Source organism: Lynx rufus, unplaced genomic scaffold, assembly GCF_022079265.1.
Source record: "Lynx rufus isolate CCGP_SWC_20201006 ecotype Redwood Valley unplaced genomic scaffold, mLynRuf1.p SCAF_3, whole genome shotgun sequence".
Taxonomy (NCBI): domain Eukaryota; kingdom Metazoa; phylum Chordata; class Mammalia; order Carnivora; family Felidae; genus Lynx; species Lynx rufus.
This window is the reverse complement of record NW_025814845.1, coordinates 194,532,665-194,559,525: the sequence shown is the minus strand read 5'-3', so window position 1 is coordinate 194,559,525 and position 26,861 is coordinate 194,532,665. Positions and strand designations below refer to the sequence as shown.

The window sequence follows — 26,861 nt, the reverse complement described above, 5'->3', positions numbered from 1 at the left end:
AATCAAAGCCTAATGGATATTCAAGCTTCTAAGCATTCAGACTGAGGATCTGTTACAGATTAATGAAGACACTGAGCCCTCAAGTTCTACATCAAAGGTTGCCAGGGCGATAAATTTGCTCTGTTCCTTGGAGAAGAGAGTCGTTCTCACACGAATGAAATTTTCCTTAATAAGCCCGGGTAACTCTAACTTCTTAGAGGCAAATATGTTTTATTTTGTGTCTTAGTAAACAATGCTGACAACTTCGTAAAAGAAATGAAAACCAGTAAACAAATAAAAATCAATGAGCCTTCAAGCTAGAGTTTTCCATTTTCTCTTTTTTCACCCCTTCTTTTCCTCTGTTACCACATCATGGCTCTCCCCCAAAGACTGGCAGAACCTCTTTATCAGGTTGAAATCATACATATTTCTATTTTGTATTCATTAAAAAAATCCAAGGTACCCTGGCTGTGCTGAGCATGCTCTTGTCACTCCCCTACCAAAACACTCCGCATGCTGCCCAATACCTCCACAGGAAGGGTGAAACTCTCTAGGCTGGTACCCAAAGCTTCCTAAGCACAGCCTTAGCACTGCCTTCTTAATTGAATCTCCGATGGCCTTCTTCCATTAACACCCAATCCTCGTCGATTCAATTCTCATGGATTTATTGTCCCCAGAATGTGCTATTTCCTTTAGGAACCCTTTAGGAACATTGTCAGTGATAACCAATTAACCAATGAATTTACCACTGGGTAGAATTCATTTCATGGCACTTATGTTTCAAATGTGACATCTCTCTCCTTTGATTTTACTCTCTTCCTAGTATGTAGTATATTGCTTCCCTATAGTCTGTATTGTAGAATAAACATGAATATTCATTCACTCACTCATTCATTCATTCATTCATTCATCCATACAATGGAATACTACACAGGTATTTAATGAACAAAGGGGGCCTAGAGACCTCAAAATGATTACATCTCTAAAACATCATGTCCAGAGAAAAAAGTACTGTCACCATTTTAACATATTTTAAGCAAAGCCGTACTAGACATTCTTTTGTCTTATAAAAATGGAAGAGCATGAATGAGGATACAATTTTCAATCAGTGGTTACCTCTGGCAAGGAAGGGTGCTGAATGGTGACTATGGCTTTGGGTTGTTGTCTTGAGTGAGTATGACAGAATTGGGGTGGAGGGATATGTCGTTTTTGCATTTATTTTGTTCTTTCCTATATGTTTGAAGGGTTTTTTGTTTTTAATGTAAAGAAGTTAAAAATGTCGTCATGACTGCATCCCCAAAGGAATGGATGGACTCCAAATTTAGTCTGAATCTCTGGTTTGCCACTCTTGGGTTGTGTGATGTTGGGGCAAATGACCTAATCCCCCTGATTCAGTTTCTCATATGTAACTGGGAATTCCACTCCCTTGTTTCTTCTTCCTCCTTCTCAAAGTGGTTGTGCAAGATAGGGTATTCATAAGTGTTACCTCTGTTTCATGTCCTTCAGATAAGGGAGTCCGTCACAGTTACTCATGAGCTTTTTCTAAGACTTGATCTTCTGACCACTTCTTTGTTCCTTGAATTCTTGTTTGGCTTTTGCAATATCCTTTGGATTCTGTAATAACTAGTTTTGAATCCCTGACTTTCCTGACTATTCTCAGTCTCTGCACAGACTATTATTTCTCCCAGTTTCTTAGATATTGATATTCTGCATAGTGCCGGCTGCTGCTGCTTTTTTTTACTGTCTCTATTCTCCTCGGTTGGGCTCATCTCTTCCAACGCTCTATCAGCTTCATGCTGGCAGTGGCCAACTTAGCGCCCTCCCAGCTCCAGATCCTACCGCCTTGCAAACATTTCTCTTTGATTTCTTAGAGATGCCACTCTTCCTGTGAACACGTGTTCCCTGTCTTGGTGAATACTGTCCATGCACTGAACCCTCAACTTCTGCCTCTGTTCTCCTGTACATGCCATGCCCAAGTTGTGACTTTCTCAAAATTGTCTCTCCATCTCTTTTCTTTCCATCCCCATTTCCACCGCCTTGGTTCCTACCCTTGTTGCTTCTCTATGAGATTATTTCAGAAGCTTCTTCTCCAGTTTTTCCACCTCTTGTTTTGGGGCTCAATCTACCTACTACGGTGCTATCCATGTTTTTTCTATTATTACACTGCCATCCAGATGTTCTTTCTATAATATACAATGTAAATATCATGGGTCATACATGTATCTCTTAATGGCTCCTGAGAGACTTGAAGACAAAGTCCATCCTTGGCATGGCAGATGCAGTTCTCTGTACCTCTGGACGCGGGCATCTTGTGTGTGACGGGAGGGATGCAGCCCGCGTTCTTCCTCTGCCTCACCAGCTCATGTCCCGTGTGCATCTTTCTGACTCACGGGATTTCTCTAGAGGAGTGAGCCTGTCTACCTTCCTCTCTCTCTAACCTACCATAATAGCAATACCAAGTAGATACACAATAAGTGTTTGATGAACGACTCAATAAAGCAGAGCACAGTGTACATTTATGTACTTATTATATTAGAAATACTTGTGTTTGTACTCTGGCACAGAGCGGTTTTAGTTAAGGAATTATCCATTTTTTAAAACATCCCTCATCTAGGATGGTGTGACACACATGTAAGACTCAAATATCTCATGAATGAATAGACACTACTTCTGTCAAGTAAAAAAAAAATCTCTGGCATCACTTCTTAATTACAAATGATTCCCTCCATAGAAAGAGACCCTCCATGTAAGGGGCCATGGGAATCCATGGAGTTCAAGCTGAAGGAAAATATAGGAAGAAATAATTGGAAGGAAAGAAAATAATCTATGAGAACATCAACATGAATATTGATATCTAACCACTTCTAGAGAGAATATCTTCTACCTCTGGACTTTCTGACGTATCTTGGTATTGATATTGAGACTTGAGAGTTGTTGGGTTTTTTTTTTGTTTTTGTTTTTTTAAATACTAGAAGATACTGGGGGAGAGCATGGGTTTAAGAGATGAAAAGACTTGAATCTGTATTTTTTTTCTGGCACTTTTCTTAGCTGTTCAGCTTTGTTATGTGCTGATTAACACTTCTAATACTCCGTTTTCCCATTTGTAGAATGTCTGTAAAAATAGCAGCCCAAGTTTATTGAATGCTCACCGTCAGGCATCAGGCACTGTGCCAAGACCGGGCAGGTGTCACTGAGTATAAATGTCACTGCATCCCTATGTGTTGGATGTTCTCCTCTTCCTTCTCCTTATTACTCTTATTCTATTTCACTCTTCTACGATATCGGACTAATGAAATGTCACTGAAGAGGTTAATTGTGAGGATTAGGTTATAAAAGTGACACTGCATTTTTGAATGTAACATTTGAATTTATGTTTTGTACATGAAGAAAATGAATCACAAAAAGTTGACCGAAGGTAGCGAAACTCACAGCAGAAAATAAGTTTTGTAATTGGGAAGCTGCTTGCAGTGTGCACCATTCCCCCCTGTGCTCTGTGGTGTGGACCATCCATGCGGCCACCTAGCAGGGTTAGGATGAGCATGTGGTGGTGTGTGGCAGGTGCCTGGTGCATGGTAACGTTTTGTAAAATCATAATGCTGATAATTGTACAGACAGAACACGTGTCGTCCCTCCCTGAATGTGTGCATGCACGAATCCTCCCTCCTTGACTCCGCGCATGCTCAGATCGTCCCTACCTGACTGCTCACACGAGTTACGATCGTCCCTCCCTGACTGTGCACACCCTCTGAGGTCAGAATCAGCCAAGCCCGTGCCTATCCTCCCTCACACTACCTTGGAGGGTTCTCGGCCCGTTTTAGAGTCTCAATAGTTTTTTATGGACAACTCACTTTATGAAAGATTCATTTATTTACTGTATTATACTTCTTCATAAATAACCTGGAACAAATGGTCTGCTACTCGTTTAATCTCCTAATAATGGGACTTGAGCGCCATGCACCTGAGAAAGGCAAGTCTTGTCTTTGTCCCAACAGTGGTTGGTAAGAGCGCAGGGGTTGGGCAGAGCTGGGGCCACTGCTGGGAAATTTCGAACTCTATACAAATGAGGGCTGGGAGGCCCTCCCTGCTGGGGAATCTTGAGAATCTTAAAATATTTGACTTTGTTATCATGAAGATTTTAAGGAATCTACCCCTTTAAACCTACATGAATTTCAAAATTATAGTCAATAAAATAGGTCTGTTGCTCTTGGCTTTTCAAAACTCTTTATTTTGTTGAGAAGTAAGGGGCATATGATAAAATGCTTGTATTTTAAGTTCATTTTTTTACACATGTAGGTACCCATGTAACTATTACCATAATCAAAATATGGAACATGTTTATCACCCCAAAGTTTGCTTTTGCTCCTTCCAGTCAATCCCCACCACCTCTATCTTGAGGCAACTCCCAAAATGCTTTCTCTCAGTCTAGGTTCTATCTGTCTTCTCTAGGGTTCGTGTAAATTGAATCATATAACATGTAGTTTTTAGTCTAGCTTGTCTTACTCAGCTTGATGTTCTGAGACCCATTCATGGTGGGCATGTCAACAGTTCATTTGTATTATATTTCTCAGTAATGTTCCACTGTATGGATATACCACGGTTTGCTTATGCATTCACCTTTGATGGGTATTTGGGTTGTTTCTAGTTACTGGCTAATGAAGCTTCTGTGGACATTCATGTGCAAGTTATTGTGTGCAAATATGTTTTTAGATGACTTATGGATGATATCAGAAGTGTATTATTTAAGTTGATAAGAGTCTGCCAAAATATTTTGCCAAGTGGTTATGCCGTTTAACATTCCCATTAGTGACTTATGAACATAGCGCCATGTCCTCTCCACTATTAGCTTTTGTCATTTCTTTTTAATTTTGGCCATTGTGGTGGCAATTCCTGCTATTTTTAACAAATGGTTTTGTCACATGGCTTTATCTCATCATATATAAGTTGCCATGACAGTTTTTAATTAAATTGAAGGCCACACTTCACAATAAGTGGAGACCGACATTAAAAAAAAGAGAGAAGCAGAAAAGAAAGAAGTATCTGTGTATACCATGGGTAGTAGCAAGGCATGCATTCACAATGGGGGCAGTATCATTGGCAAGGGAGTAAAAACTAGTTATTGGAGAGGAGGAATCTTAAATGTTGCAGTGGTTTTTGTCTCTCCAAAACCCAAGAAAAGCTTTTGAACCAGTAAATTCTATTGGGTCTTATGGGTTGTCATGTGAGCAGGACTGGCACCAAAGATATCCAGAGTCTTTGCAAGATAAGGGCTATGAGATTATAGTGAACGGAGGGCTGTCACTGAAGGACTTTCTCTGAATTGAGTGCTCAATCTCAAGGTCACAGAGCAGCAGCTGCCTGTGTGGGCATGTTGGCTGCCTTGGGACTGCTGCCAATGGTTGATCCCTGGTGTTTTGTGTGTGACGTGAGCTTAGGGAATTAAGTAAAAGTAGTTTTTATTTTATTATTTAATTCTCCAGAAGTTATTCAAGCCATTAGTGTGTCAAATGCTGAGAAGAAAAAGGTGGTGACACTAAGTAAGCATCCAGCAGTTATAGAAGTTACAAGTTGTTTTCTCACATGATGTGGAAGTTAAGTTCTCTAAAAAATGTTACATAAATTATTTAAAAAATTATCCTTCTTTTCCTGGAACGATAATTATTTGGAATGTTTCCTTTAAAAATACATTCGTATCATTATATATTTATATCAATTGGTACTTTCCATATGTAATATGATATATTACCACTATATTAGTAAATAACTTACCTTAAAGGTTTGTCAGCAAATACTGTGTAATAAAATTATGTTTGATGTTCATGGCTTTTATGTTTTTAATTTAACTTTTAACTATAAAATTTTTTTTGTCATTTTTAGTCCTACATTGCATTAAAAAGCTTTCTATTGTGAGGCCCTATAGCTCAGGGGTTAGAGCACTTGTCTTGTAAAAAGCTTTCTACTTCCTTTTTTTTATGTATAAAGCCCAAATATACATATAATACCTAAAGCTATAAGAATAGGTCTATGGTATTAAAACTTTATGAGGGAGGTGATTACAAAAAAGGTCTGCAAAAGGATCCTTAGGGGGTGATAATGAAAAAAGAGTTGGCTGCTACTGTAATAAATGAGAGTGTTTTAAAATAATATTCTGTTTTACTCTTACAGTTATATATAACTACATGTAAGGTTATACAGTTAATTTAAATATATACACTACATATGCTATAAGCATATTACATAAACATAGATATTGCACCCATACAGATTCATGTACTGACGTGGAATGTGAAATGCATTTTTTTTATTGTAGACCGTGGTAAAACAAAACAAAACAAAACAACAACAACACTAGAAAACATGAGGAGATGGATGAATCAGACATGGATCTTATCGGTAATGGTAAGTCTGCCTTTTACTGACTATCGCTTAGATGCCAGGCACTGTGCTAAGCACCATAGTCAGTGTTTCATTCATTCCTCTTTACTTTGTGCTTTCACATATAAGCAAACTGAAGTTCAGACACATGAAATAATGCGACCTTAGAAAGCGAGTTGGTGGCCAACCTGAATTCGGGCTCAGACCTGCCTCACTGTGAGGCACAGGCTTGATTTGCTCTTTCTGTCTCTTCTTGCCTCAACAGCATTTAAGTTATATGAATAAGTTGTGTGAATAAGTAATGGTGAAAATCTGAGCGATATTAACAAACACCGGCTGATGAGTGGAGTGTATTGTTTCGCTCCTACCTCTGGAGTGTGATGACCTGCTTCATCTGTACAATGAAGCTACACCACTGTCAGCTTCAGAGATGCTTTTTGGGAGGGTTCAGGGAGACAGTGCATGTGAAGGGCTGAAAGTACAGTAATGACTCAGTAATTTTCAAGCATTATTCGCTGGAGACTGTGGAGGGTACAAACCTACCTGAAAAGCTTACCATCCAGTTGCACACTTGCCGTATTTATGGAGCCCTACAAACCCATGCGAGGACAAGGCAAATACAGTAATTGCTATGGGCATTCAGGAAGCGAGGGAGGCTTGCATTTGGGCAAGACAGATGTGGGACCGAGACCTTTCCCGAACTCTGAGAAGTGGACAGGGCTTTGGGAAGGCAGGAAAAAAAGGGAATTTATTGTAAGCCAGGGCCAGAATAGAAAGGACAAACAGAGCAGGAAATGAGTTTGGTGTTCAGGGAATAAGACTTGGTGAAACCCAGCCTTGGTGAGAAATGAGAAGCGAAACAAGAAAGGAAGGCTGATTACAGGACAAGGAGGTGAGAAATCTGTGCTCAGTTCTTTGAGCAGCTGAAAGCCACCGACAGTTTCTGGTCACACGAAGGAAGTGAGGCCTTTTAAAGCTTACTTGTGACATCACACGGGAGCTGGAGAAAGTTCTGGCATGAGAAAACGGGTATCGACACCGCTGCATTAGATGAGGTCTGCATGTAGGATGATGTGAGCCAGGATGGCAGTGATAGAAAGGAACTACATGTATATAGGTTGGAGCAAATATCTCCCGTCTCCCCCATCCCCCCAAATAAAATCAGGACAAAAAAGCAAATGACAACCGTGTGATTTCAAGGCCTCAAAGAATATGAGAGAAAAGTGCTATGAATAACGTAGAAATAAACAGAATTAATCTTTGGGTTTTGTACCCATTATATCTGATACAAACAGCAATAGAGGAGATGTAGATATATGTTAAGTCAGTCTTAAACCATAATGTTGGGGACAGCCAGCACGGGGATAATGGCCGAGGTGCTGAGAACGGACGAGTGGCCACAGGGGCTAGGGGTGCGACTTTCTGAGCTGCGTGGGTGAACTCGCACACACGATAACTTTGGGGGGTACTCGTCCTCCTGTATGGTGGCATCAGCTTATTTACAGAGGCCTGTAAGACCTTTTTGTTCTCACGTGGAGGACAGACTTCACTCAAATGATGCTATCCTTAGTTTAAGTGTTCCTGGAAAGATCAGGCCCCTATCTGCCGTACTAAGTAAAGCAGGAATGGGGAAAAAATGCTCTCAGCATCTCACATTTATTGTCACATCCCCTAAAATGCAAGGCTACACTTTTTTTGGTAATGTATAGGTTTGCCCATCAATTTATTGAACAGTTTGTTATAGATGTCGAAGTTCAGTAAATTTTATTCACATGCATTGGATATCCTAAAGATCAAAGAGCCGAATCCTCATTTTGGGGTAGCGAGCTGAAAAGTTCCTAGATTTTTGATGATGATGCATAATGATTCAGTCTACACTATTCATAGAGTCCACACCTGATGCCTCTCCAGCCCCTTCTTTGTGATCTAATGCAGCAAATGCCGCCATTTACGAGCCTAAAAAATTTGATGAGAAAGGAATTTGAGTAACAAATGGTACTTTGAATGTTAATTTGGGATAACAGTAAGAGAAAATTCTTTCAGGTAATTCATCAGTATTTCAATAACCAATTGAAATAAACAATACGGGGGCGCCTGGGTGGCGCAGTCGGTTAAGCGTCCGACTTCAGCCAGGTCACGATCTCACGGTCCGTGAGTTCGAGCCCCGCGTCAGGCTCTGGGCTGATGGCTCAGAGCCTGGAGCCTGTTTCCGATTCTGTGTCTCCCTCTCTCTCTGTCCCTCCCCCGTTCATGCTCTGTCTCTCTCTGTCCCACAATAAATAAACGTTGAAATAAACAATACGAACAGATAGAGAAAAACAACTGAGATTGAAAAAAGACAAGTGAATGCTAATAGATGTAAAATAATCTTTTCCTATTTACTTTTTGTTTGGGACCAAAAATCTTACTGAGGCTTAAATGTTTTTAGCTGTAAAAACGTCACTTATGAGTTCGCACACTTGATTTCATGGATGTTAGATCAACTAGGCTAAATTACTTATAAGAGGAATATTGGGGGGATGTGTGTCACTCCATAGAAATACTTGCTTTATACTGTTAACTAGATGGTCTATACGAAGGGCTTCCTGGTTTGAGTTTGACTTTGTTTTCGTGGTGCACTCTCCAATTTGTCTTTTGCATTTGATGCAAAGTATATTATAGCAAGTTTCACAAAAGTTCTTTTGATAAACTGTGCTTACTTGAAAATAATTTTATATAGTAGAGGATGCAGAAAAATAGATTTAATTCATACTCACTGTGGTGGTGTTGCTGGCAGGGAACGTCTAATAATTGAATGAACTTGTCTGTAAACGTCCAGTTTAGACATGCATCGGCAGGAAGTGTGATTGGCAAAACTGATTGTTACTGGTTTGGGGCCTTGAGAGAGAGGCACTGTAATTTCAAACAACTACAAAGAAGGGACAAAAAGAAGAAAAAATTATATAGATGCTAGAAAGCATTTTTATGGTAAATGTCGGAGTCCAAAAAAAGTGAGATTAATTCTTTATGATAGGTAGTGCTTCGTGATATATGCAGGACGCAAAAGTTGTTTCATGATTACGACATAAAAACCGTTTTGCTTCAAATCAGTAAGTATCCTTTATCAGAATAATAAATAGTCCATATGCTTCTCTCGTGTCACTACTGTAAAGCATATTAGAATTTTGATAACCGGCTAATGATTATGGAGCAGAGATGCAAGGGACCAGGGTGTTTGGGGGAAAAAGCATTTTTACGGAGTCCTCGATTATTCCAGGGGTTATTAAAAAGTGGCACAGATATAAATATCTTTGTTTCTATGAGAGTAAACAGCTGTTGGCCACACAACCTAGAGATCTTTGGTTAAGTCTTATTCTATGTAAACTCAATACAGAGACATAAAATACATAGATGTGAAATTGATTTTCATTCCAAACTAAATTTCCACCTCAAAGTAGTTTTACATTTGTCCAAGATAATCTTATGAATTTATTAGGTTTAAAAGAAAATAAACACATTCATCACTTAGTAGATAAAGCTTTGTTTCTGCTCTTTTGTCACAGGCATTATGAAAATAATAAGCTTAAAATAAGGTAGGACATGATACGTGGTTGTGGGTTAGAGTCTGAAAATTTAAAGTCTCATTCCGAATGCCTTGTTTATGGGAACTTCAATTCATCTCTTCCTTCGCCAAAGTCAGTGTTTTAAGTTGAATTTACAAATAAATTAATGGTTAAGTAAAACTGAGTGGATTTAAAATCTTAAGTTTCTTAAATTCTAATTGATCAGGGGCTCCCGGGTGGCTCAGTTGGTTAAGCATCTGACTTCGGCTCAGGTCATGATCTCACTGTTCCTGAGTTCGAGCCCCACGTTGAGCTCTGTGCTGACAGCTCTGAGCCTGGAGACTGCTTCAGAATCTGTGTCTCCCTCTCTGTCTCTTCCTCTCCCCTGCTCGTGCTCTGTCTCTCTCTCTCAAAACTAAATAAACATTTAAAAAATTTAAAAAAATCTAACTTCTCAATAATCATGGTAAAAGTGAAGTCCTGGCCATTATGTGCTTGATAAGATCCGTCTGAGTAATAGGACGATAGCTGAATGGCTTTGGTGTTACTGTCTTTCTGGCAATCTGAGCAGGGCTAAAAATGATGACAAACTCCAGAGCCTTGTGATCCAGCCCCTCACTGTCCTTCCAAGCCAACACTTGAAGATCATTGGAAATCTTCAGGGAATTGAATTAGTTGCCCATTTAGTCTTACAGGGAGATTCATGGACATGGAATTTGAAGGATGAAACACAGAGATACCTAAATTATAAAATGCACATTTTCTACATTTGAAATACATTTATTGTATAGTCATTGAAAAATTCAGCTACTTTGTTAGCACAGGTGCCTTAGGAGGAAGGGGCACAAGGCCACACCCCAACAGGGCAGTTTTATTACCAACCCCACTTGTAAGTTGTGTAAACTTGGAAAAGTCATTTAACTTATCTAAGCTGTATATTTCTTTAAAAATCAGTCAAGTTGAGGAAACATCTGACCCACTGTCCATGGGATGGTTATAAAATGACATACGTTAACGTCAATGAGTGTGATATGCGTACTGATTGCTATATTTTTTATATTTTGCACATATTCTCAAGATTCTAGATCTCCTCCAGAATACTGCCCATGATACACAGATAAATCTCAACAGATGACCTCAACATATCCCAGTATTATGGCTTTGACCAGTCACTTCTCTAAAAGGACATTCGTTTATGCAGATTGGAAGACACCTTTTACTAGATGAAAGGTCCCCCTGGTAGAAATCCTTTGCACTAGGTAAAACTATTTTAAGAGACAGACTTCTGCAGTGTCTATATATACTACAGTTTTTCTGCTTCTTATCGCATCTCTGGACCCTAGCATAGAACCAGTGGAACAGAAGAAATGTATGTTTCATAAACTACTTATTCAATTTTTATATGTATAAAATTTAAAAATTATGTAAACCTTGTGTAATAGTAGAAATGGTAGGATGCACAGGCTGGCTGACAAAATCCTAAGAACTTGGGTCTACCAGGCAGTTGGATTTGTGTCTAGAGCCTAGGACAGACACTTCAAAGCCATCGATATGAAAGCCCTTCTTGACATCTTGGACCCCGATGAGATTACTTGGGGAGATCACTCTGAATGAAGGGGAAAATGTCTGACAGAAGCCTGGGGAACAGGTGCATCATGAAGGGGTGGGAAAGGCAAATAGTAACTATGTCTGGGAAGAAGAAGGAATGAAGACGCAGAGCCAGGAGGGCTTACTGGTTGACCAAGAGAAGCCAAAGGAAGACAGGAGAGCTTCAGAAAGGCGTGTGTGGTCACAGGGTCCGATGTCTTGGGGGAATGAAGCCTTAGGACAGGTCGACGGACGGGGTAGCAGAGCAGCTCTGGGCCCTGTGGGGGGTCTGGCTGTGGGACCGGAGCAGGGCGGGGCAGGGGGTGAAGACAGACCTCTCGGGATCAGAGGGAAAGCGCTCAGTGGGCTCAGGCCAGGGGAGCGGTGTTTGCTTACAGAACGCATGGAATCACTTGGGGATCTGGCACTGTCTCCAGTGACAGGCGGCAGCCCGGGGGCCTGAGAGGGACGGGGGAGGTGCAGTTTGAGACCCCGCTGCTGTGCAAGCTTGCCTGATGTTCCCCGCCCTCAGGGACTGCTACCTCCCAGAGGCCACCCTGGCAAGGTTTCCCAAGGGCAAAGAGAGATCTGTCCCCTCCAGCCACTGCTGGGGGGATGACGTCCACAGTCAGGACCCGCCCTGGAGTCCCAAGTGTACACTTAGGAACTGGGGCTTTGAAGAATGTTCTAGTGGGAGGGGAACACTCTTCTGCATTAAGAAAGCATCTTCCTGGAAAAAAAAAAGCCTGGCTGTACACTTCCAAGGGGTGGAAGAGATTGGGGTCTGTGAAGTCACTGACTAAAGGCACAAAGGGACAGGTAAACAGGCAGTAAAAGAAAATCGCTGTTAGAGAACTCTTTTTTCCTGCTAAGTACTACAACTACATTCATAAGTACAACTACATTCATAAGTATTAAAAGTACAGTAGAACGTGAGAGAAAAATTTACTTGTGAAATAAATAAAACCCCCAAATTTTAATTACTTATGTTTCATTTCTCTTATTTGGGTCTAGGCAGGCAACTGGGCAGCGGAATTCAGTTAATTTGGGTGAAAGGAATAAATAGGCTGAAAAAATAAAGTAAAAAAAAAAAAAGTCCCTTCTCTTGAAACACATCTTCTGACTCCAAATTTTTACCTGAGTTTTTCAGACAGCCTTTTTTAAATTCTCTACTTGAGTGTGTCAGTGTGGACAAAATATAAGGGTCCAGAGAAAGATGCCTTGACCAATATTAAAAGTAGAAGGTTCTTGATAAATAAGTTTTATTCATCTATCAACTTCCCAAATATAGGAGAGCGTGCCGTATGTGTGTACATTCAGGCACAATGGTACCTATTGTGGCTCTTGTCATGTATTGAAGAGGCCTCTTTCATTTTCCAGTTTCTTCCTGCACTGGTCTTAAGTGTGTGGATTGACTGACTTTTCTCATTTAAAATGATTATAAGGTTTCCACCACCTGTTTAAGAAGTATGATAAATTCCGTTTCCTTCCTTCCAGATCCATTTGTAAATTTTATATAGCTATATTTAATCCCCACATTATGATGAGTGTCCACAGGCCCTTTTCCCTAATCAGATAGTATGTGCTTTAGAAACGGTAAACTTGTTTGAACGACAATGAAAAATGAGTAATTTGAATCACTTTATAAACTCACAGCCCCCCCAATCATTAAATGTAATTTCCAAATAACCAGCAACCTCTCTCCTTTACTAGCGTTAGAAGAGTAACCAAGAACCAAGTCTTAGAAACACAGACATTTGAGTCCTGCATCCGCAATTTACTATTTCCGTGACTTGGAAGAATTATCCCATTTCCCTTTGCCTCCATTTTGTTATCCATAAAATAGGGATAATACTGGTGGTGATGTCATAGCGGTGTTCTCTGAACAGTGGTTCTCCTTCAAAATTGATCTGAATCTTTGGTAGATGAATCCCAACGATTTGACATGTTACCTTGTTTAGTTTTCAGTAACTCCTTATTGAGAACCAACAAGATGCCGAGTACCAAGTGCCATGACAACTTCTCATCAATCAGTGGCTCTTGCCCCATGCAACTCTCTCTCCCCTGCCCCCTCTCTCTCTCTCATACAGACACACACATATACACATATGATACCATGTTAGAATTTTTAAACTATCAAATCGTTTATCACAAATGCCGTTCGTGAGCAAGAACCTGCAGTTTAACTCTCTTGAAATCTGTGCTTGCCATTATATAAAGATCTGAACCAACACAGTCAGTATAATTTTCTCTCAAAAGAGTCAAGGTCTCTCCGGCACATCACTGTTGCAACAACAGATAAATTCTTTATATTTCAATAAAACAACTATCCTCATACCGTTGTCAGACTGTTTTGTGCCTTAATGTGTGCACAACGGTATTCTCTACTTTATATTTAAGCTCACAGAGTGCAAAATTTATGTATTATGTTCAGCATTAGCTAACAATTCCATGTGTATATGTATACTCAGTCAATCCTAATTGAGGATGATGACATTTATACTTGGATATTTTGAACGTGGTGATTTTCCTAAAATAGTTTTATGCTATAAAGTGAATTGTTCTTGAACAGTACATGATAATAGCTTGTAGCTAAGTTAGGATTTAAGGAGTAATATAATTCATAATGGACCCATACTATCTGCATATGTGTTTGAGGAGTTGCTGGTTTTAGAGATCAAAAGGTTTATATAAAGGTGGCATTTAAATAAGCCTGGACATTGGGAAAAAAAAAAATCTGTGTATTCAGTAAAGCTGCAATAAAAAAGAGGAAACGCCAAGCATTTCCAACTGAATGGTTCCCAGTTGTTATCTACTGGAATTCTTTAATAAGAGTATTTAATAGTCAATTCTCACCAACAAGAATGGACTTCAAATAAAGCCACATTTTGAAACAATAGGCTGTTTATACCAGCCTAGCAACAGTTGTAAAACAACAATTCCTATTTCTACTTATCTTGCAGGCTATTCAAGAAAAAGGTGTAGAACTTCCTTACTGACGAGATCCTGGACTACAGTTTAGTATTACATTTTAAGGGAATGTCTGTGTGGGTACAAATATGAAACAAAAAAATGCTGCCTTTTACGACATTTTTATACCCCCAAAATATAACCAATTTCTTTTCATAGCATGTCGCGTTGCCATATTTAATTTAAATATTCCAATCTTGAGTCCATTAATTAAGTATAGAGGCAATCTGGAGCTTCTGGAGAGTATAGTTAATGACCGTAAGATGATATAGGGAAACCACACAGCACTTAAGTAAATCCTAAAAATGGGAAAAGTTAAAAATTGAGGGTTCACTGTCAGCTTATCAAGTGAGCAGACCAACCACAGGACTACTGTCAAGGGGATATAGAACTTAAATCGGGTCTGGGAAGAACAGATTGCCATTTGGGATGGAATTAATTTTATATAATGTTATACATAAAATGCATAAACAATGCTATAGTTAAAAACCCTAATTCAGGAGTTTTAGAAACACTGAATCAGTTTTGTACACAGGATCACAGTGCCTGGAGTTGGAAAAAAGGTATTTTTAACAGATGCGTTTTTTTTTTCCTTCAGGCAAACGTTCTTCTTTCACTTCTGATAACTGGTATGGTAGAGAGCTTTTCCCCACATACATCTGGACAAAACCTGATTTCCAACAACTGCGCTTGCCAAATATTAATTAGCTAGAGATTCCAAACAAATCACATTCCACTTGTTGAATACATACGAGTGGAATCTTCCGAACTGCTGCAGTACAAAATAATACCTCGCAGTTTGATTCCATAGTTGCACATTTTTACTCGGGTTTAAATAAATTTTGCTGTAAAAGAACATTTTATGAAGCATGCAGTTGAACTCAGATACAATCTGGAATGTTTTTGCTAATATATATGCTTATATTATTTCTTTATGGAATAATTAAAAATGTAAGTTTTTTTTTTTTTTTTTGGATGGCAACACAGAATTTTAAATATTGCTGTCCGTATCCATCAGCATGGACCAGAGGAGGCCCAGCTTCCAGAGTGAGCGGGCTCCTTCTGCTGGCACTAAAAAACACAGCAAAGAGGGTATAGTCTCTTGAGCTCTAACCCCAGGATTTCCAGAGAAGCCCCATGGGCTCTGTAGTTTTTCTTCTTCATTCCTATCTTTGGAAAAACCATGTAAGGTAAATACTAACATTTAGATAACTTTTTAATCCAAGTGTTTGGCTCCAAAGGAGATGACCTTCTTCTGCTTTTATTTGAGTCATCAAATAATTTATCTCCTGCAAAATTCACTTTCTGGTTTTTGGTCATATCCCTTAAATATACAACTTCTCGTAAGAAAATAGACTGAAGGCGCATGTTTATGAAGGAGGTCAGAAAGACACCCACCCCGTTTACTTCTCTGAAGCAGATAGCAGGGAGGACTTTGAAAGCAGTTGTGACCTATTAGTTCACGCTGGAATGCTTAGGGCATGTGGTTTCACTTTTCAAATGGCTGGTTTCCTCGCACATTCTAGAAACCTGCCCTTCGTTGAGCCCTATTAAAAAGAATTCTAAGGAAGTTTCTATAAAAAAAGTTGGGTTTTATATCACCTAAGGTACATTGTCTTTAAAATTTATGATTCTAGTTGGTGATTTTTGTTGTTAAAAGTTGTGTCTGGAACTCCTTTGACAAAACAACTTTTTTTTTTTTTCATCCCCGTCAGAAAAAACAGCAGTTAGAAACTTCCTTTTATGTTTGAAAGAGATCATCACATGCTCCCATTTATAGTACACTGAAAATATAATAAAAAATACACTTAGGAAAGGTATTAGGTATAAACCTCTATAAGCTGCAATATTAGTGAAAATGTTAAACCATGCATGAAAACATTGCCTTCAGGAGTTTCACGCCTTGTCCTCCTTGATATGCATTTCCATAAACCCTTGCATTTATTTCTTCTTTACAACACTTAGGCTACTTTTATTTGCTTGATAAATGCTGATTTTCCCTGCTAAATTGTAAGCTCCGTTAGTGCAGGGTCCATACATGACTATATACCCATTAATACAACAGGGTATGAAGCACCCATAGTGGGTACTTCACCACACTTAACTGAATTTAAATGAAAATAATTGTTTTTACTATTAAAAACTATCTGAGTGGATTATTTGGGTGGGAGAAGGGATGATATTATAAAATTAGGAAGAGAAACGGGTGGTACTATATGACTGAATGTTGGCTTTCCCTTGGCACTGGCTTTTATATGAATTCTCTCCATAGTAACAAGTACACCATGGCTTCAGACAACATTTATCAATATGATGTTTCCTCTTATATCTATAGCTAGGGATCCCATCACTGTTATAGAATTCTAGAGTTACCTGCCCAATCTTCTTCCTTTCTCCACATAAATATCACTCAGAGTTTTCAAAATCGGCATATTCCCAGCTCTACCCTTGGCCTCAAATCTGTTCTTTTTCCTGTATTCATTCAATTGAGTGCTTAGCGTTTCCTACGTGCCAATGACTGTGCTGTGCTCCAGCGTAATAACCAAACACAATCTTTGCTTTCATGGAGCTTAGGGCTCAGGGACTAAAACAGTCTGACAGAATAGATAATGATGTTATATGGGCAATAAAGGATGCTATGGGGCAGACAACACAATGCCTTGGAAGTGACATTCTTATCCAGGCCTAAAGATGGGTAGAAATTAGCTAGATGAGTATGGGAGGTCAAGGTGGTATATAAGGAGATGTTCAAACACAAAGGACAGTATTGTAGTGACTTCGAGGCTAAGAGATACTGACATAATTGAAGGAGTGAAAGCATTTGGGTTCTTGTGGAAAGCAATATTTGGGGGGAAAAGCAGTGACCACTGAGGCTACAGATTTAGGTGGCAGCCAGATCACAGAGGGCCTAGCGAACCGTGTTGATGGATTTAACCTAAAGAAGACACCTAAAGGAGAGTGCTGCTCAAAATGCTTAATGACTTAGAACATTTGCATCGACCAATAAGAACGGTGCTAGCATGGGCAATAACTGATTTAGCATTTAGCAAAGAGAAAACTTACTGCTATAATGTAGCCAATGGACTAGAGGGAAGTAAGAGTGGAGACATGGGACCAGTTACTAGGCTGGCTGGCCCAGGTGATTGATGAATGTGGCCTAGATCAGAGTGGGATCAGCAGGATGAAGACACCAGATGGATTCTAGCCATGTCTGGAAGCTAGATTTAACAGGAATTGATTGGGCTTGTAGTGAAAGGAAGAATAACTTATTTAACCCACAAGATGAGGGGTGTTATTTACTAAGAGAATACTGGAAGAGGAAAGGGCTTATTGCTTGTCTATTTGCATAGGTGGGGTGGCTGTCCGGGAACAGGTCGTAAACTCCAGTGGGGCACACACTTTCCATGATCGTCAAAGAGGAAGCGGAGTCACAGGGTCGAGTATGGGAACCGCGAGAGAAGTCTGGGCTGGAGATAAGGATTTTGGAGTAATCCCCATGAAGAGCAAAATAGTGTGGATGAGGAAACCCAAGGAAAGAGTGTGGAGTCAGAAAAGAACATGTCCTGGGGCAGAACTTTGAGGGCTAAGTACCTTGTTTTCAACACATTTCAAATTTTTAATTCAAACTCTGCAACTCTTCCGCAAAGGGAAGTGCGGAGATGAGATCTAGCCTGCTGTTACAGTGATGCATACAACGTTTAAAAACACTAGTGCTCTGTAGATCAGAACTTATAAGAATTATGATTATTGCACATATCAAGCCTATCAAAAAGGATCTAAAAAAACTTGAGAAAACAACACAAAACCAACAGCAGGGAACCAGATCTCAAAAATGTTATAGGTAAATTCTTGATTTTTCATAGGAGCAGATGACTGGAGGAGGCAGGTGAAATGATTTGAACATCATAAGTCTGTTATACTAGTACACCTAAATTCTGTGAAGGCTAGAGGTGCAAGAGGATGAAACACACTGAGAACTGATTCCATATGATCTAAAGTAGATGTAGTTTTCCTGTAGAAAAATATACTGGACCAAATTCTAGTTCACCTACACATACCTTAAACTTAGCACTAAATGTTCTTCTTAGCCTGGAAGCCTTATAACGTTCTGAAGCCTGCACCCACGTGAGGCTTCCAACTTGACAGAGAAGCGTGTGTGCTGTTGTGCATACATACTCATCCTTGAATAAATGCTTTTACTCTGGCACCAATGAAGTCAACATGGGACCTAATCATGCCACTGCAGGAAACAAATATGCACTGGTCACAGAAAAACCACCAATGATCAACTGAAGACTACATTTATTGATTTTGTTTGCTAACAGTGATGTTATGTTTCCCAAGTTTAGATTTTACTCAAGGCACTCCTGAGATCTATTTGGCACATATTGTGTAAAGTAAGCATGTATTTAGTAAGACAGCAGTAAGAGGAATACAATGGTGATTTTTAAGTTTATTTATTTATTTTGAGAGAGTGAGAGAGGGAGGAAGGGAGAGGGAGGGGAAGAGAGAGATAGCAGGAGAGAGAGAGAATCCTAAGTAAGGCTCCACACCGTTAGTGCAGAGCTGATGTGGGGCTTGAACTCAGGAACCAGGAGATCATGACCTGAGCCAAAGTTGGATACTTAACCAACTGAGCCACCAAGGCACCCCTAGAATGGTAACTGTTGCTCTCGCCATCTATGAATGGGAAAAGAAAGTGGGAGAATTTTCTATCTGTTAAAAAACAGACATTTAGAAATACTGTTCTAAAATTGACAGCATATACTTTTGTTAGGCAATAGGATCCATTTATTTAAAAATTACACAAGTGAGTTGGGGCACCTGTGTACCTCAGTTGGTTGGGCCTCTGTCTCTTGATTTCAGCTCAGGTCATGATCTCTCAGTTTGTGGGACTGAACCTTATGATAGGCTCTGCACTAAAAGCATGGAGCCTCCTTGGGATTCTCATATTCTCTCTCTCTCTCTCTCTCTCTCCCTCTCCCTCTCCCTCTCTCCCTCTCTCCCTGCCCCTTCCCCACTCTCGAGAGCACATGCTCTCTCTCTCTCTCTCAAAAATAAATAAAATTACACAGGTGAGTTAATCAACTATTTTATTTGTTTTTAATGCTTATTTTTGAAGGAGGGAGAGACAGGAACATGAGTGGGAGAGGGGCAGAGAGAGAGGGAGACACAGACTCTGAAGCAGGCTTCAGTCTCTGAACTGTCAGCCCCATGCAGGGCTCGAACTCACAAACTGCCAGATCATGATCTGAGCTGAAGTCGGACACTTAACCGACTGAGCCCCCCAGGCGCCCCGACTATTTTATTATTATTAACCTTCAAGGCAGTAGTTTTAAAATCTGGTTCAACAGATAAGGAGTAGGGTAAGGAAGCCTTATCCTTGGAACTCTGGTGTAAATACTGTGGGTATGTCCATATTTTCATTTTTTCTGGTGAGAGGGTCCAGTTTTTATGTGGTTCCAAAAGGGGTTGTATGCTAATTCTGTGGTAGATACTCAGGTAACCCATGGACAACATGGGTTAAAGCTTAAAGCTTTTGGCTTTAAGGAGGAGACAGACATTAATCAAATAATAATGGCTATATTGTTACAAATGGATTTATAAGCTGCAGTTAAGTGCAATGAAAGAAAAGTAGGGGAGACTATAAAGAATTTAAAAGAAACAGGATCCAATCAAGGAGGTCAGATAAATCTCCCCCAGGGACTTGTTGAGTCATGTGATGGAGACTGGAAGAACTGGTACCCCAGCAAGGAGGAGACCAGAAGGCCAGGGTATGAGCAAAGATCCTGGGCCAGAGGGGGCATGGTGGAAGGAGCTCAAGGAAGCCTAGAGCATTTAGAAGCACAAAAAGTAAGGACAAGGGACACTTCTGTCAGACCATGTTGTAGAGCCAAGCAGACATTCAAGGCTGTGATAAAGAGTTTGGTTGTATTCTAAGAGCAGTGGGAAATCACCGAAGGGTCTTTATGCTGGAAACAGCCTCAGACTTTTGTTTTTAAAAATACCGCGTTTGGGGGCAGTTGAGACAATCGAAGGGAAATGGAAGCAGGAGAACAGAGAGGCTGGTTTTTCATTAGCTGGAAAAAGCATGAAAAGTATGTTGGACTAGAGTGATGGTGGTAGACACGGGGATTCAAGATACTTACGGGACAAAATTAACATCGGACTGGTGACAGGCTGGATGTGTGACAAGAGAAGGGAGAGGTCAAGGACGACCCCTGTGCTCCTGACTAGAGATGAAGACACGCGTCCAGAGGGAAAACCACAAGACCAGGGTGTTGTTTGGGCTGAGCGTGGTACTGGGGAACTAAGAGCTTGTCTGAGGAACTATTACACAAAACATCTGAGCATCTGTATCTAAAAAAGATATATTTTGAAATATGTAACTTAAATATGAAAATATTTAATAAATAATATACTATAAAGTCTGAGACTTTTTTTTTTTACAGAAACTTCATTTAAGTTTATTTATTTTCAGTGGGGAGGGGGGAGTGCATGTGAGCAGGGGAAGGGCAGAGAGAGGCAGAGGGCAGAGAGAGAGAGAATCCCAAGCAGGCTCCGCACTGTCATCCCAGAGCCCGACGCAGGGCTTGGTCCCACAAAATGTGAAACCATGACCTGAGGCGAGATCAAGAGTCAGACAGTTACCCGACTGAGCCACCCAGGTGCCCCAGAGAAAATTCATTTCAAACTATTTTTTTTTCTGTCAGCTTAACAAGGCATCATAGAAGAATTTGTGGAAGGAATTAATAATGAAAAACAGCATTATTGTCAACTGGCAACCGATTTTCACCGAGAAAATAAATTAACTCTAAAAAGACAGGAATTTCAAGAAATGAACCAACGAAACAACATCCCAATGCTAAAACAGTTATGACTCAACTTTTCACCTTTACAACACGAGCACTTTGATGATAAAGTTTCACCCAACAACCAAATCCAATAAGGCACTTTTGAGATGACAAATAATGAGCTCTTAGTAGGTAACATTTTATTTCATGAAATCTTCAAAATCTGTTTTTTGACGCTCTTCCATGCCATCCCATTTTTAAACCAGATCTAGCCCTTTGGTCTTTGGAGAATGCAACTGGTTTATCTGGACTTTTTGAAGGTCAACCAAATTGCTATTTGCCTTAAGTCAAACCCCACAATAATAATATAATCTAGGGTAGATATCATATTGCTTAATGGAAATATTTACAAATATATTCTATTAAAGGCATTCCAAAAAGGTAATTTCCCAAATCACCCTCGTGTATTTTCTCTAACTGTGACAACACAGAAAGCCAAAAATCCTTTGATGGGCTTCAGCTAAAATATGAAAGCCAGCAACATTTTGAATTTTAACATCTCTTTAAAAATGAGCGTTATGTTTTAGAGACTATCCCACTGGAATAAGTAGTTCGATATTTTTGAAAGAAGGTGTTTAGTGCCAACACCTATAAAAGGATTTCTAAAATCCTGTTATACTTCAGGGTTACGATGAGCTAAAGCCCTATTATCCAGTAAAACCTGTGAAATCAGTAGCATTTTATTCCGAATAGTATACCGTAAATGTACAGTTCTCAGCTACCAGATTTCTAATCACTGTTTGATGAAGGAGGGGAATGACTGAATAAGAGGTGCTGTGCTCAAACACTACGATGATACGTTATTCCATTCAAATATCAGAATTTTATCAAGCACTGGAATGTTATGCTTTGGCCCACAAACATTCTACTGATTAAGTTTCTAAATGCGTGACTATATTTAGGAGTATGCTGCTTCATCAAGAATAAATGAAGTCCTTCTGGCTGTGCTTAATTATGATAACAGGGAGGACGCCAGGCCCCGATGCACCACCTTTTCATTTTTGTTTTTAGTCTTTAGAGTTTAGGCAGAGGTAAACTGAATAGAAAATACAGTTTGATAATTTTTGTTTCCTCCTGCAAGTCTTAGTATCTGAAACAGCTGGCTCCTTCAGCAGGTGTACGAGCAATAAAAAGAAATACGATTGTTTTTTTTTTTTTTCCAGAAAGGCAATTTAACTTTCATTTCCACTTAGTTCTATCAAAATAAGAGTAGATTTTATCAGTGCGATCCAAACTTCTGAGCAGCAAGGTCTATACGAGAAGAAGCTTCTCTTACACGGGTTCCAAGTAGAGACATTATCTGACTAAAAGCGTGACCCTGTTATCGTTCCACACTGTACAAATCACACCGAGCATCCCGTTTTTGAGGTTATTTTTCACTTTAAAAGTCAGAGTACAGTTCTTGGGGTGCCTGGGTGGCTCAGCCGGTTAAGAGCCCGACTCTTAGTTTCGGCGCAGGTCATGATCTCACGGTGTGTGAGTTCGAGCCCCGCGTCGGGCTCCGCGCTCGACAGAGCAGAGCCTGCCGGGGATTCTCTCTCTCTCCCTCTCTCTCTGCCCCTCCCCCACTCACTCTCTCTGTCTCCCTCTCAAAAATAAATAAATCAAACTGAAAAAAAACAAGTCAAAGTACAGTTCTGGATGTAGCCAGGCTGCCTGTGTGATTCCACCTCCCAAAATGGATCAGAAAAGCCTTTCAGGCAACACGGTTTTGTCGTTCGGGGAGTCTGCCTCAGCCCGGCCCAGGCCCCGGGCTTCTCCAGACATCTCTGTGCAGAGGCCAGTGGCTCACACCCCTTCAAACAACACCCCGTGGCCACCACCAGCGCCCAGACGTGCCCTCTGACGGCCAGCCGCCTCCTCCACGGCCGACCCGCGGTGCAGGTGAGCGCATCCGCTCCCAAGATCCCAGCACCCAACCTTAAGATACGTTTCTGGGCTATCTGTTCGAAGCCTCCCGTCTCGTGTGATGGGACCTCACAGGTAACTCAGAATCCATGAGACTGAGCGGCAGACCATCTCCTTTGCTTCCTAGACGAACACAATTCAGCTCAGGGTGCTGGCTCATCTCAGTATTACGCCTGTTGCACAGAACACCCACCCGCATTTCAGCATGTATTTTGAACGTGTAATTCGTGCCGTGTCTCTATCATCGGAAGACTTAAGCACCTGACAGTCGTTTTATTGCCAAAGGAAAGTAGCCGGGTGTCTCTCTCTCAGACACGCACTCGTACGTGCCTTTATTCTCGGATACCGCTACCACGAACAGGGTTCCTCAAGCATCAGTTACTTTCTCTGTGACACTGTACCATCCAAACCGCGGGGCCCTGAGAAATGAACTTCGTTCCCAGCGAGAACGTCGGCGGCTCTGGAGGGCAGAGCCCCGGCACCCACCCACCTACCGTCTTGCTGAGGTAGCTGGTGCTGGTGTTCATGCACTGCTGGCCCTCACTGTTGCAGCAGCCTCCACATCTGTAGGCGGACACACACGGGGGTTTAAAGAAGGTGTTTGTTGCCGCTCCGAACTCCTTCCCCACATCTATACACACCTCACGCGGCAGGCACTGAGTCTTCCTCCACTCGCTGTCAATACCTGCCGGGTCACAGGGAAGGCCGTGAGTCACAACGAAGCCCGCGAGGGCCAGTAGCCTCTGGCAGTGGCCAGCGGCTTTCCATTTCAGAGTTCCAGATTTAAGCGCGAGATGTAACGTTACAAAAATATAAAAGGAGTCGACGGGATCCTAAGCTGCCCCGTGACCTGGAATATGCTACGATATTTCACGGGGCGCCTACGGATATTTTCCTTGAAACACGGATCTCTCCAGCCGTGTAACAAGCTAAAATTAGGATTATGCTCTCTTGAAACGACACCGATTTTCTACAGCACTTGTGCTCGGTTTTCTTTGCTCAAGAAGATGAAAATTTAATCATTTGCAGGACCCGCGGAGAGGAAGTCACGTTCTTCGGCTACAGCGTGGACTATTTTTGTGGTCTCCGAGCAAATATGAACGTGACTTAATTTTTCTTTTTAAACTGAGATATAAATGAGAAAATGGCTATGGGTTTGGACTGCGTTCAGAGATGGTTTTCAGGCAGGCTGCTTGGCAGCTTTGGGTAATGTTATGGCCGTGGCTACTTCAAACGCAGGCGTTATTTTCCATCAAGTGGGGCCCGGATCCTGAACTAAGTGCTTTCGGGAAAGTCTAATTTTTCTGTTCCTTTGATGCTCTCTCTTGGAATTCTGTTTACAGTGGGTTAGTGGGTTGGCCATAGCACTGCTGACCTTTTAACTACTGCATTATAGGTGACGTACTTCTTAACATGTTTTAGCTTATTTTTCCCCTATTTGCCCTCAAGTAAAATTTTTAGAAAAAAAGCGTGGAAGCTATTGGTTACTCAACCGTGAAGCCATGTTGTGTGTGTTTGTTTTGAAAATAAATTGCAGTCTCAAACCTTGAGAGCGATTCATATCTAACAACCGAAGGGACTTATTTTTTAAAAGTAGCCCACCAATTTATACCATGCCACTTTACCCGGCATCGTAATTTTTTGTGACTCTTTCTGCTAGATCTTTTAGTAGCTTTCCCAAAGTCCAGCTATCAAGAAACAAGGCAAGAAGAAGTCATTGGAAAGATGATTTGGGGTGATTTAGAAATTGAGCATTTCTGAATCCAAATCAAAACATTTCTGTGCAATTATTTTGTAAGACATAGAATGCTTAAATGCTTACAGAGTGTGTAAAATATATCTTCACCTTTTGAAAATTTTGCATTGGGATATCACCTCAATTGAAAAAAAAACGTGTTGATATGCATCCACATTTCTATTCTTTATATTTCTAGAAATCCTCTTAACCACTCACGGTGAAGTCATAAAATGCTATATTTTGAAAACCTTTATTTCTGTTGTCTGCTTTCAGCCCTAAAGGGCTTTAGTGGTACAAACACTGAAATTAAAAAGAAAGAAAACACACTAGCAGCTTTCACTGGGCTGACTGAAGCTTATCAAATATTTTTCTTCCCATGCTTACTTTTCAAGATCTCCGCATTATAATGTGCTGCAGCAAATTTTACAGTGTCTTCTGTTCTTGCATTGATGTTGGGCTGTTCTTTATTTTGTTGCCAGCCGCCTTTCCTTAACTGACACTTGTACATTTTCCAATATTCTGGGTAGAGTACGGTCATGAGTTCATCGACACTGGACACGGACCGCAGTCGCTCCTCCAGCTCTCTGCCGGCATATGCCTATCAAAGAAACACGCAAGATCGGTCATTTCTCAGATTAGGGGATTTGGAAATAATGCACGCAAAAAACCTGTAGGTTTAATGTTATGTATGCCAGATCCTTATTAAAAATTGGGGTGCCTGGGGCGCCTGGGTGGCTCAGTTGGTTAAGTGTCCGACTTCAGCTCAGGTCATGATCTCACAGTTCGTGAGTTCGAGCCCCGCGTCGGGCTCTGTGCTGACAGCTCAGAGCCTGGAGCCCGCTTCGAGTTCTGTCTCTCCCTCTGTCTCTGTTACTGACCTGCCCCTGCTCACACTCTCTCTCTCTCTCAAAAATAAATAAACATTAAAAAAAAAATTAAAAAAATCAGGGCGCCTGGGTGGCTCAGTCAGTTAAGTGTCTGACTCTTGGTTTCAGCTCAGGTCATGATCTCATGGTTCATGGGATCCAGCCTCATGTTGGGCTCTGCGCTGACAGCACAGAGGCTGCTTTGGATTCTCTCTCTCCCCGCTTCCCCTCCCCCCTCCTCACTCTCTCAAAATAAACAAAAAAATTTTAAAAAATATATTATCAATTATCCCTGAATTTTAACTTTTCTTGGTAAAATTATATTCATATTTTAGTTTGAATCAATACCACAATTAAAAATGAAATTAAGTACCACAACCAAATTTGGAAAATATATATTTGGGTCTTAAGACAAAAATTTTGTGAGACATAATTTTAAAAACAATTTCTAAAGTAGCCTGTTCGATATACAGTTTTACCTAATTGGCAAATTTTAAGTTAGAAAATTGATTCAAGCTCGTATTAGCCTTCAGCACATATAAACCGTAGTCCGCTGTAATCCTTTGCTTCACTTTTAATTACCAGCATCAATATAATATAATTAAGCAGGATGCTTGGAATTAGGAATCTAATTTTACAGAAGTTACTTTAGAATAAATAATCCCATGAAGAAAGGGACTTCAACAAAAGTATCACATTTAGGTATGTATTTTGGTAGAACCTCCAAGTATTCCCAAAAATGTTGACACTGAAGATTTATTTTGCTACGAAAAAGACACGAAACGATCCAGAGAAGGTGAATTCTGCTTATACGTGATTGTCTACATTAGTGTATCCAATTAAGTCGAACATTCCAAGTTATATTCAGGTAGTTACTGGGGCATCTGAGTGGCTCAGCTGGTTAAGTGTCCGATTTGGGCTCAGGTCATAATCTCACAGTTTGTGGGTTTGAGCCCTGCACTGGGATCTGTGCTGGTGATGTGGAGCCTGCTTGGGATTCTCTCTCCGCCCCCCTCTCTCTCGCACACACAATCCCCCTCTCTCG

General features: G+C 40.6%; 1 protein-coding gene across 1 annotated transcript in view; it reads right to left on the bottom strand.

Moving 5' to 3' along the window:
* The window catches only part of VEGFC (vascular endothelial growth factor C), a 110,444-nt gene that overhangs the window by 10,998 nt on the left and 72,585 nt on the right, over positions 1-26,861 (bottom strand). The window contains exons 2-4 of the mRNA XM_047091166.1: positions 25,335-25,548; positions 23,707-23,897; positions 9,108-9,259 (exon numbers count right to left, since the gene is read on the bottom strand). Of these exons, the coding sequence (XP_046947122.1) occupies positions 9,108-9,259; positions 23,707-23,897; positions 25,335-25,548 (557 nt within the window). The remainder of the gene's footprint in view (positions 1-9,107; positions 9,260-23,706; positions 23,898-25,334; positions 25,549-26,861) is intronic.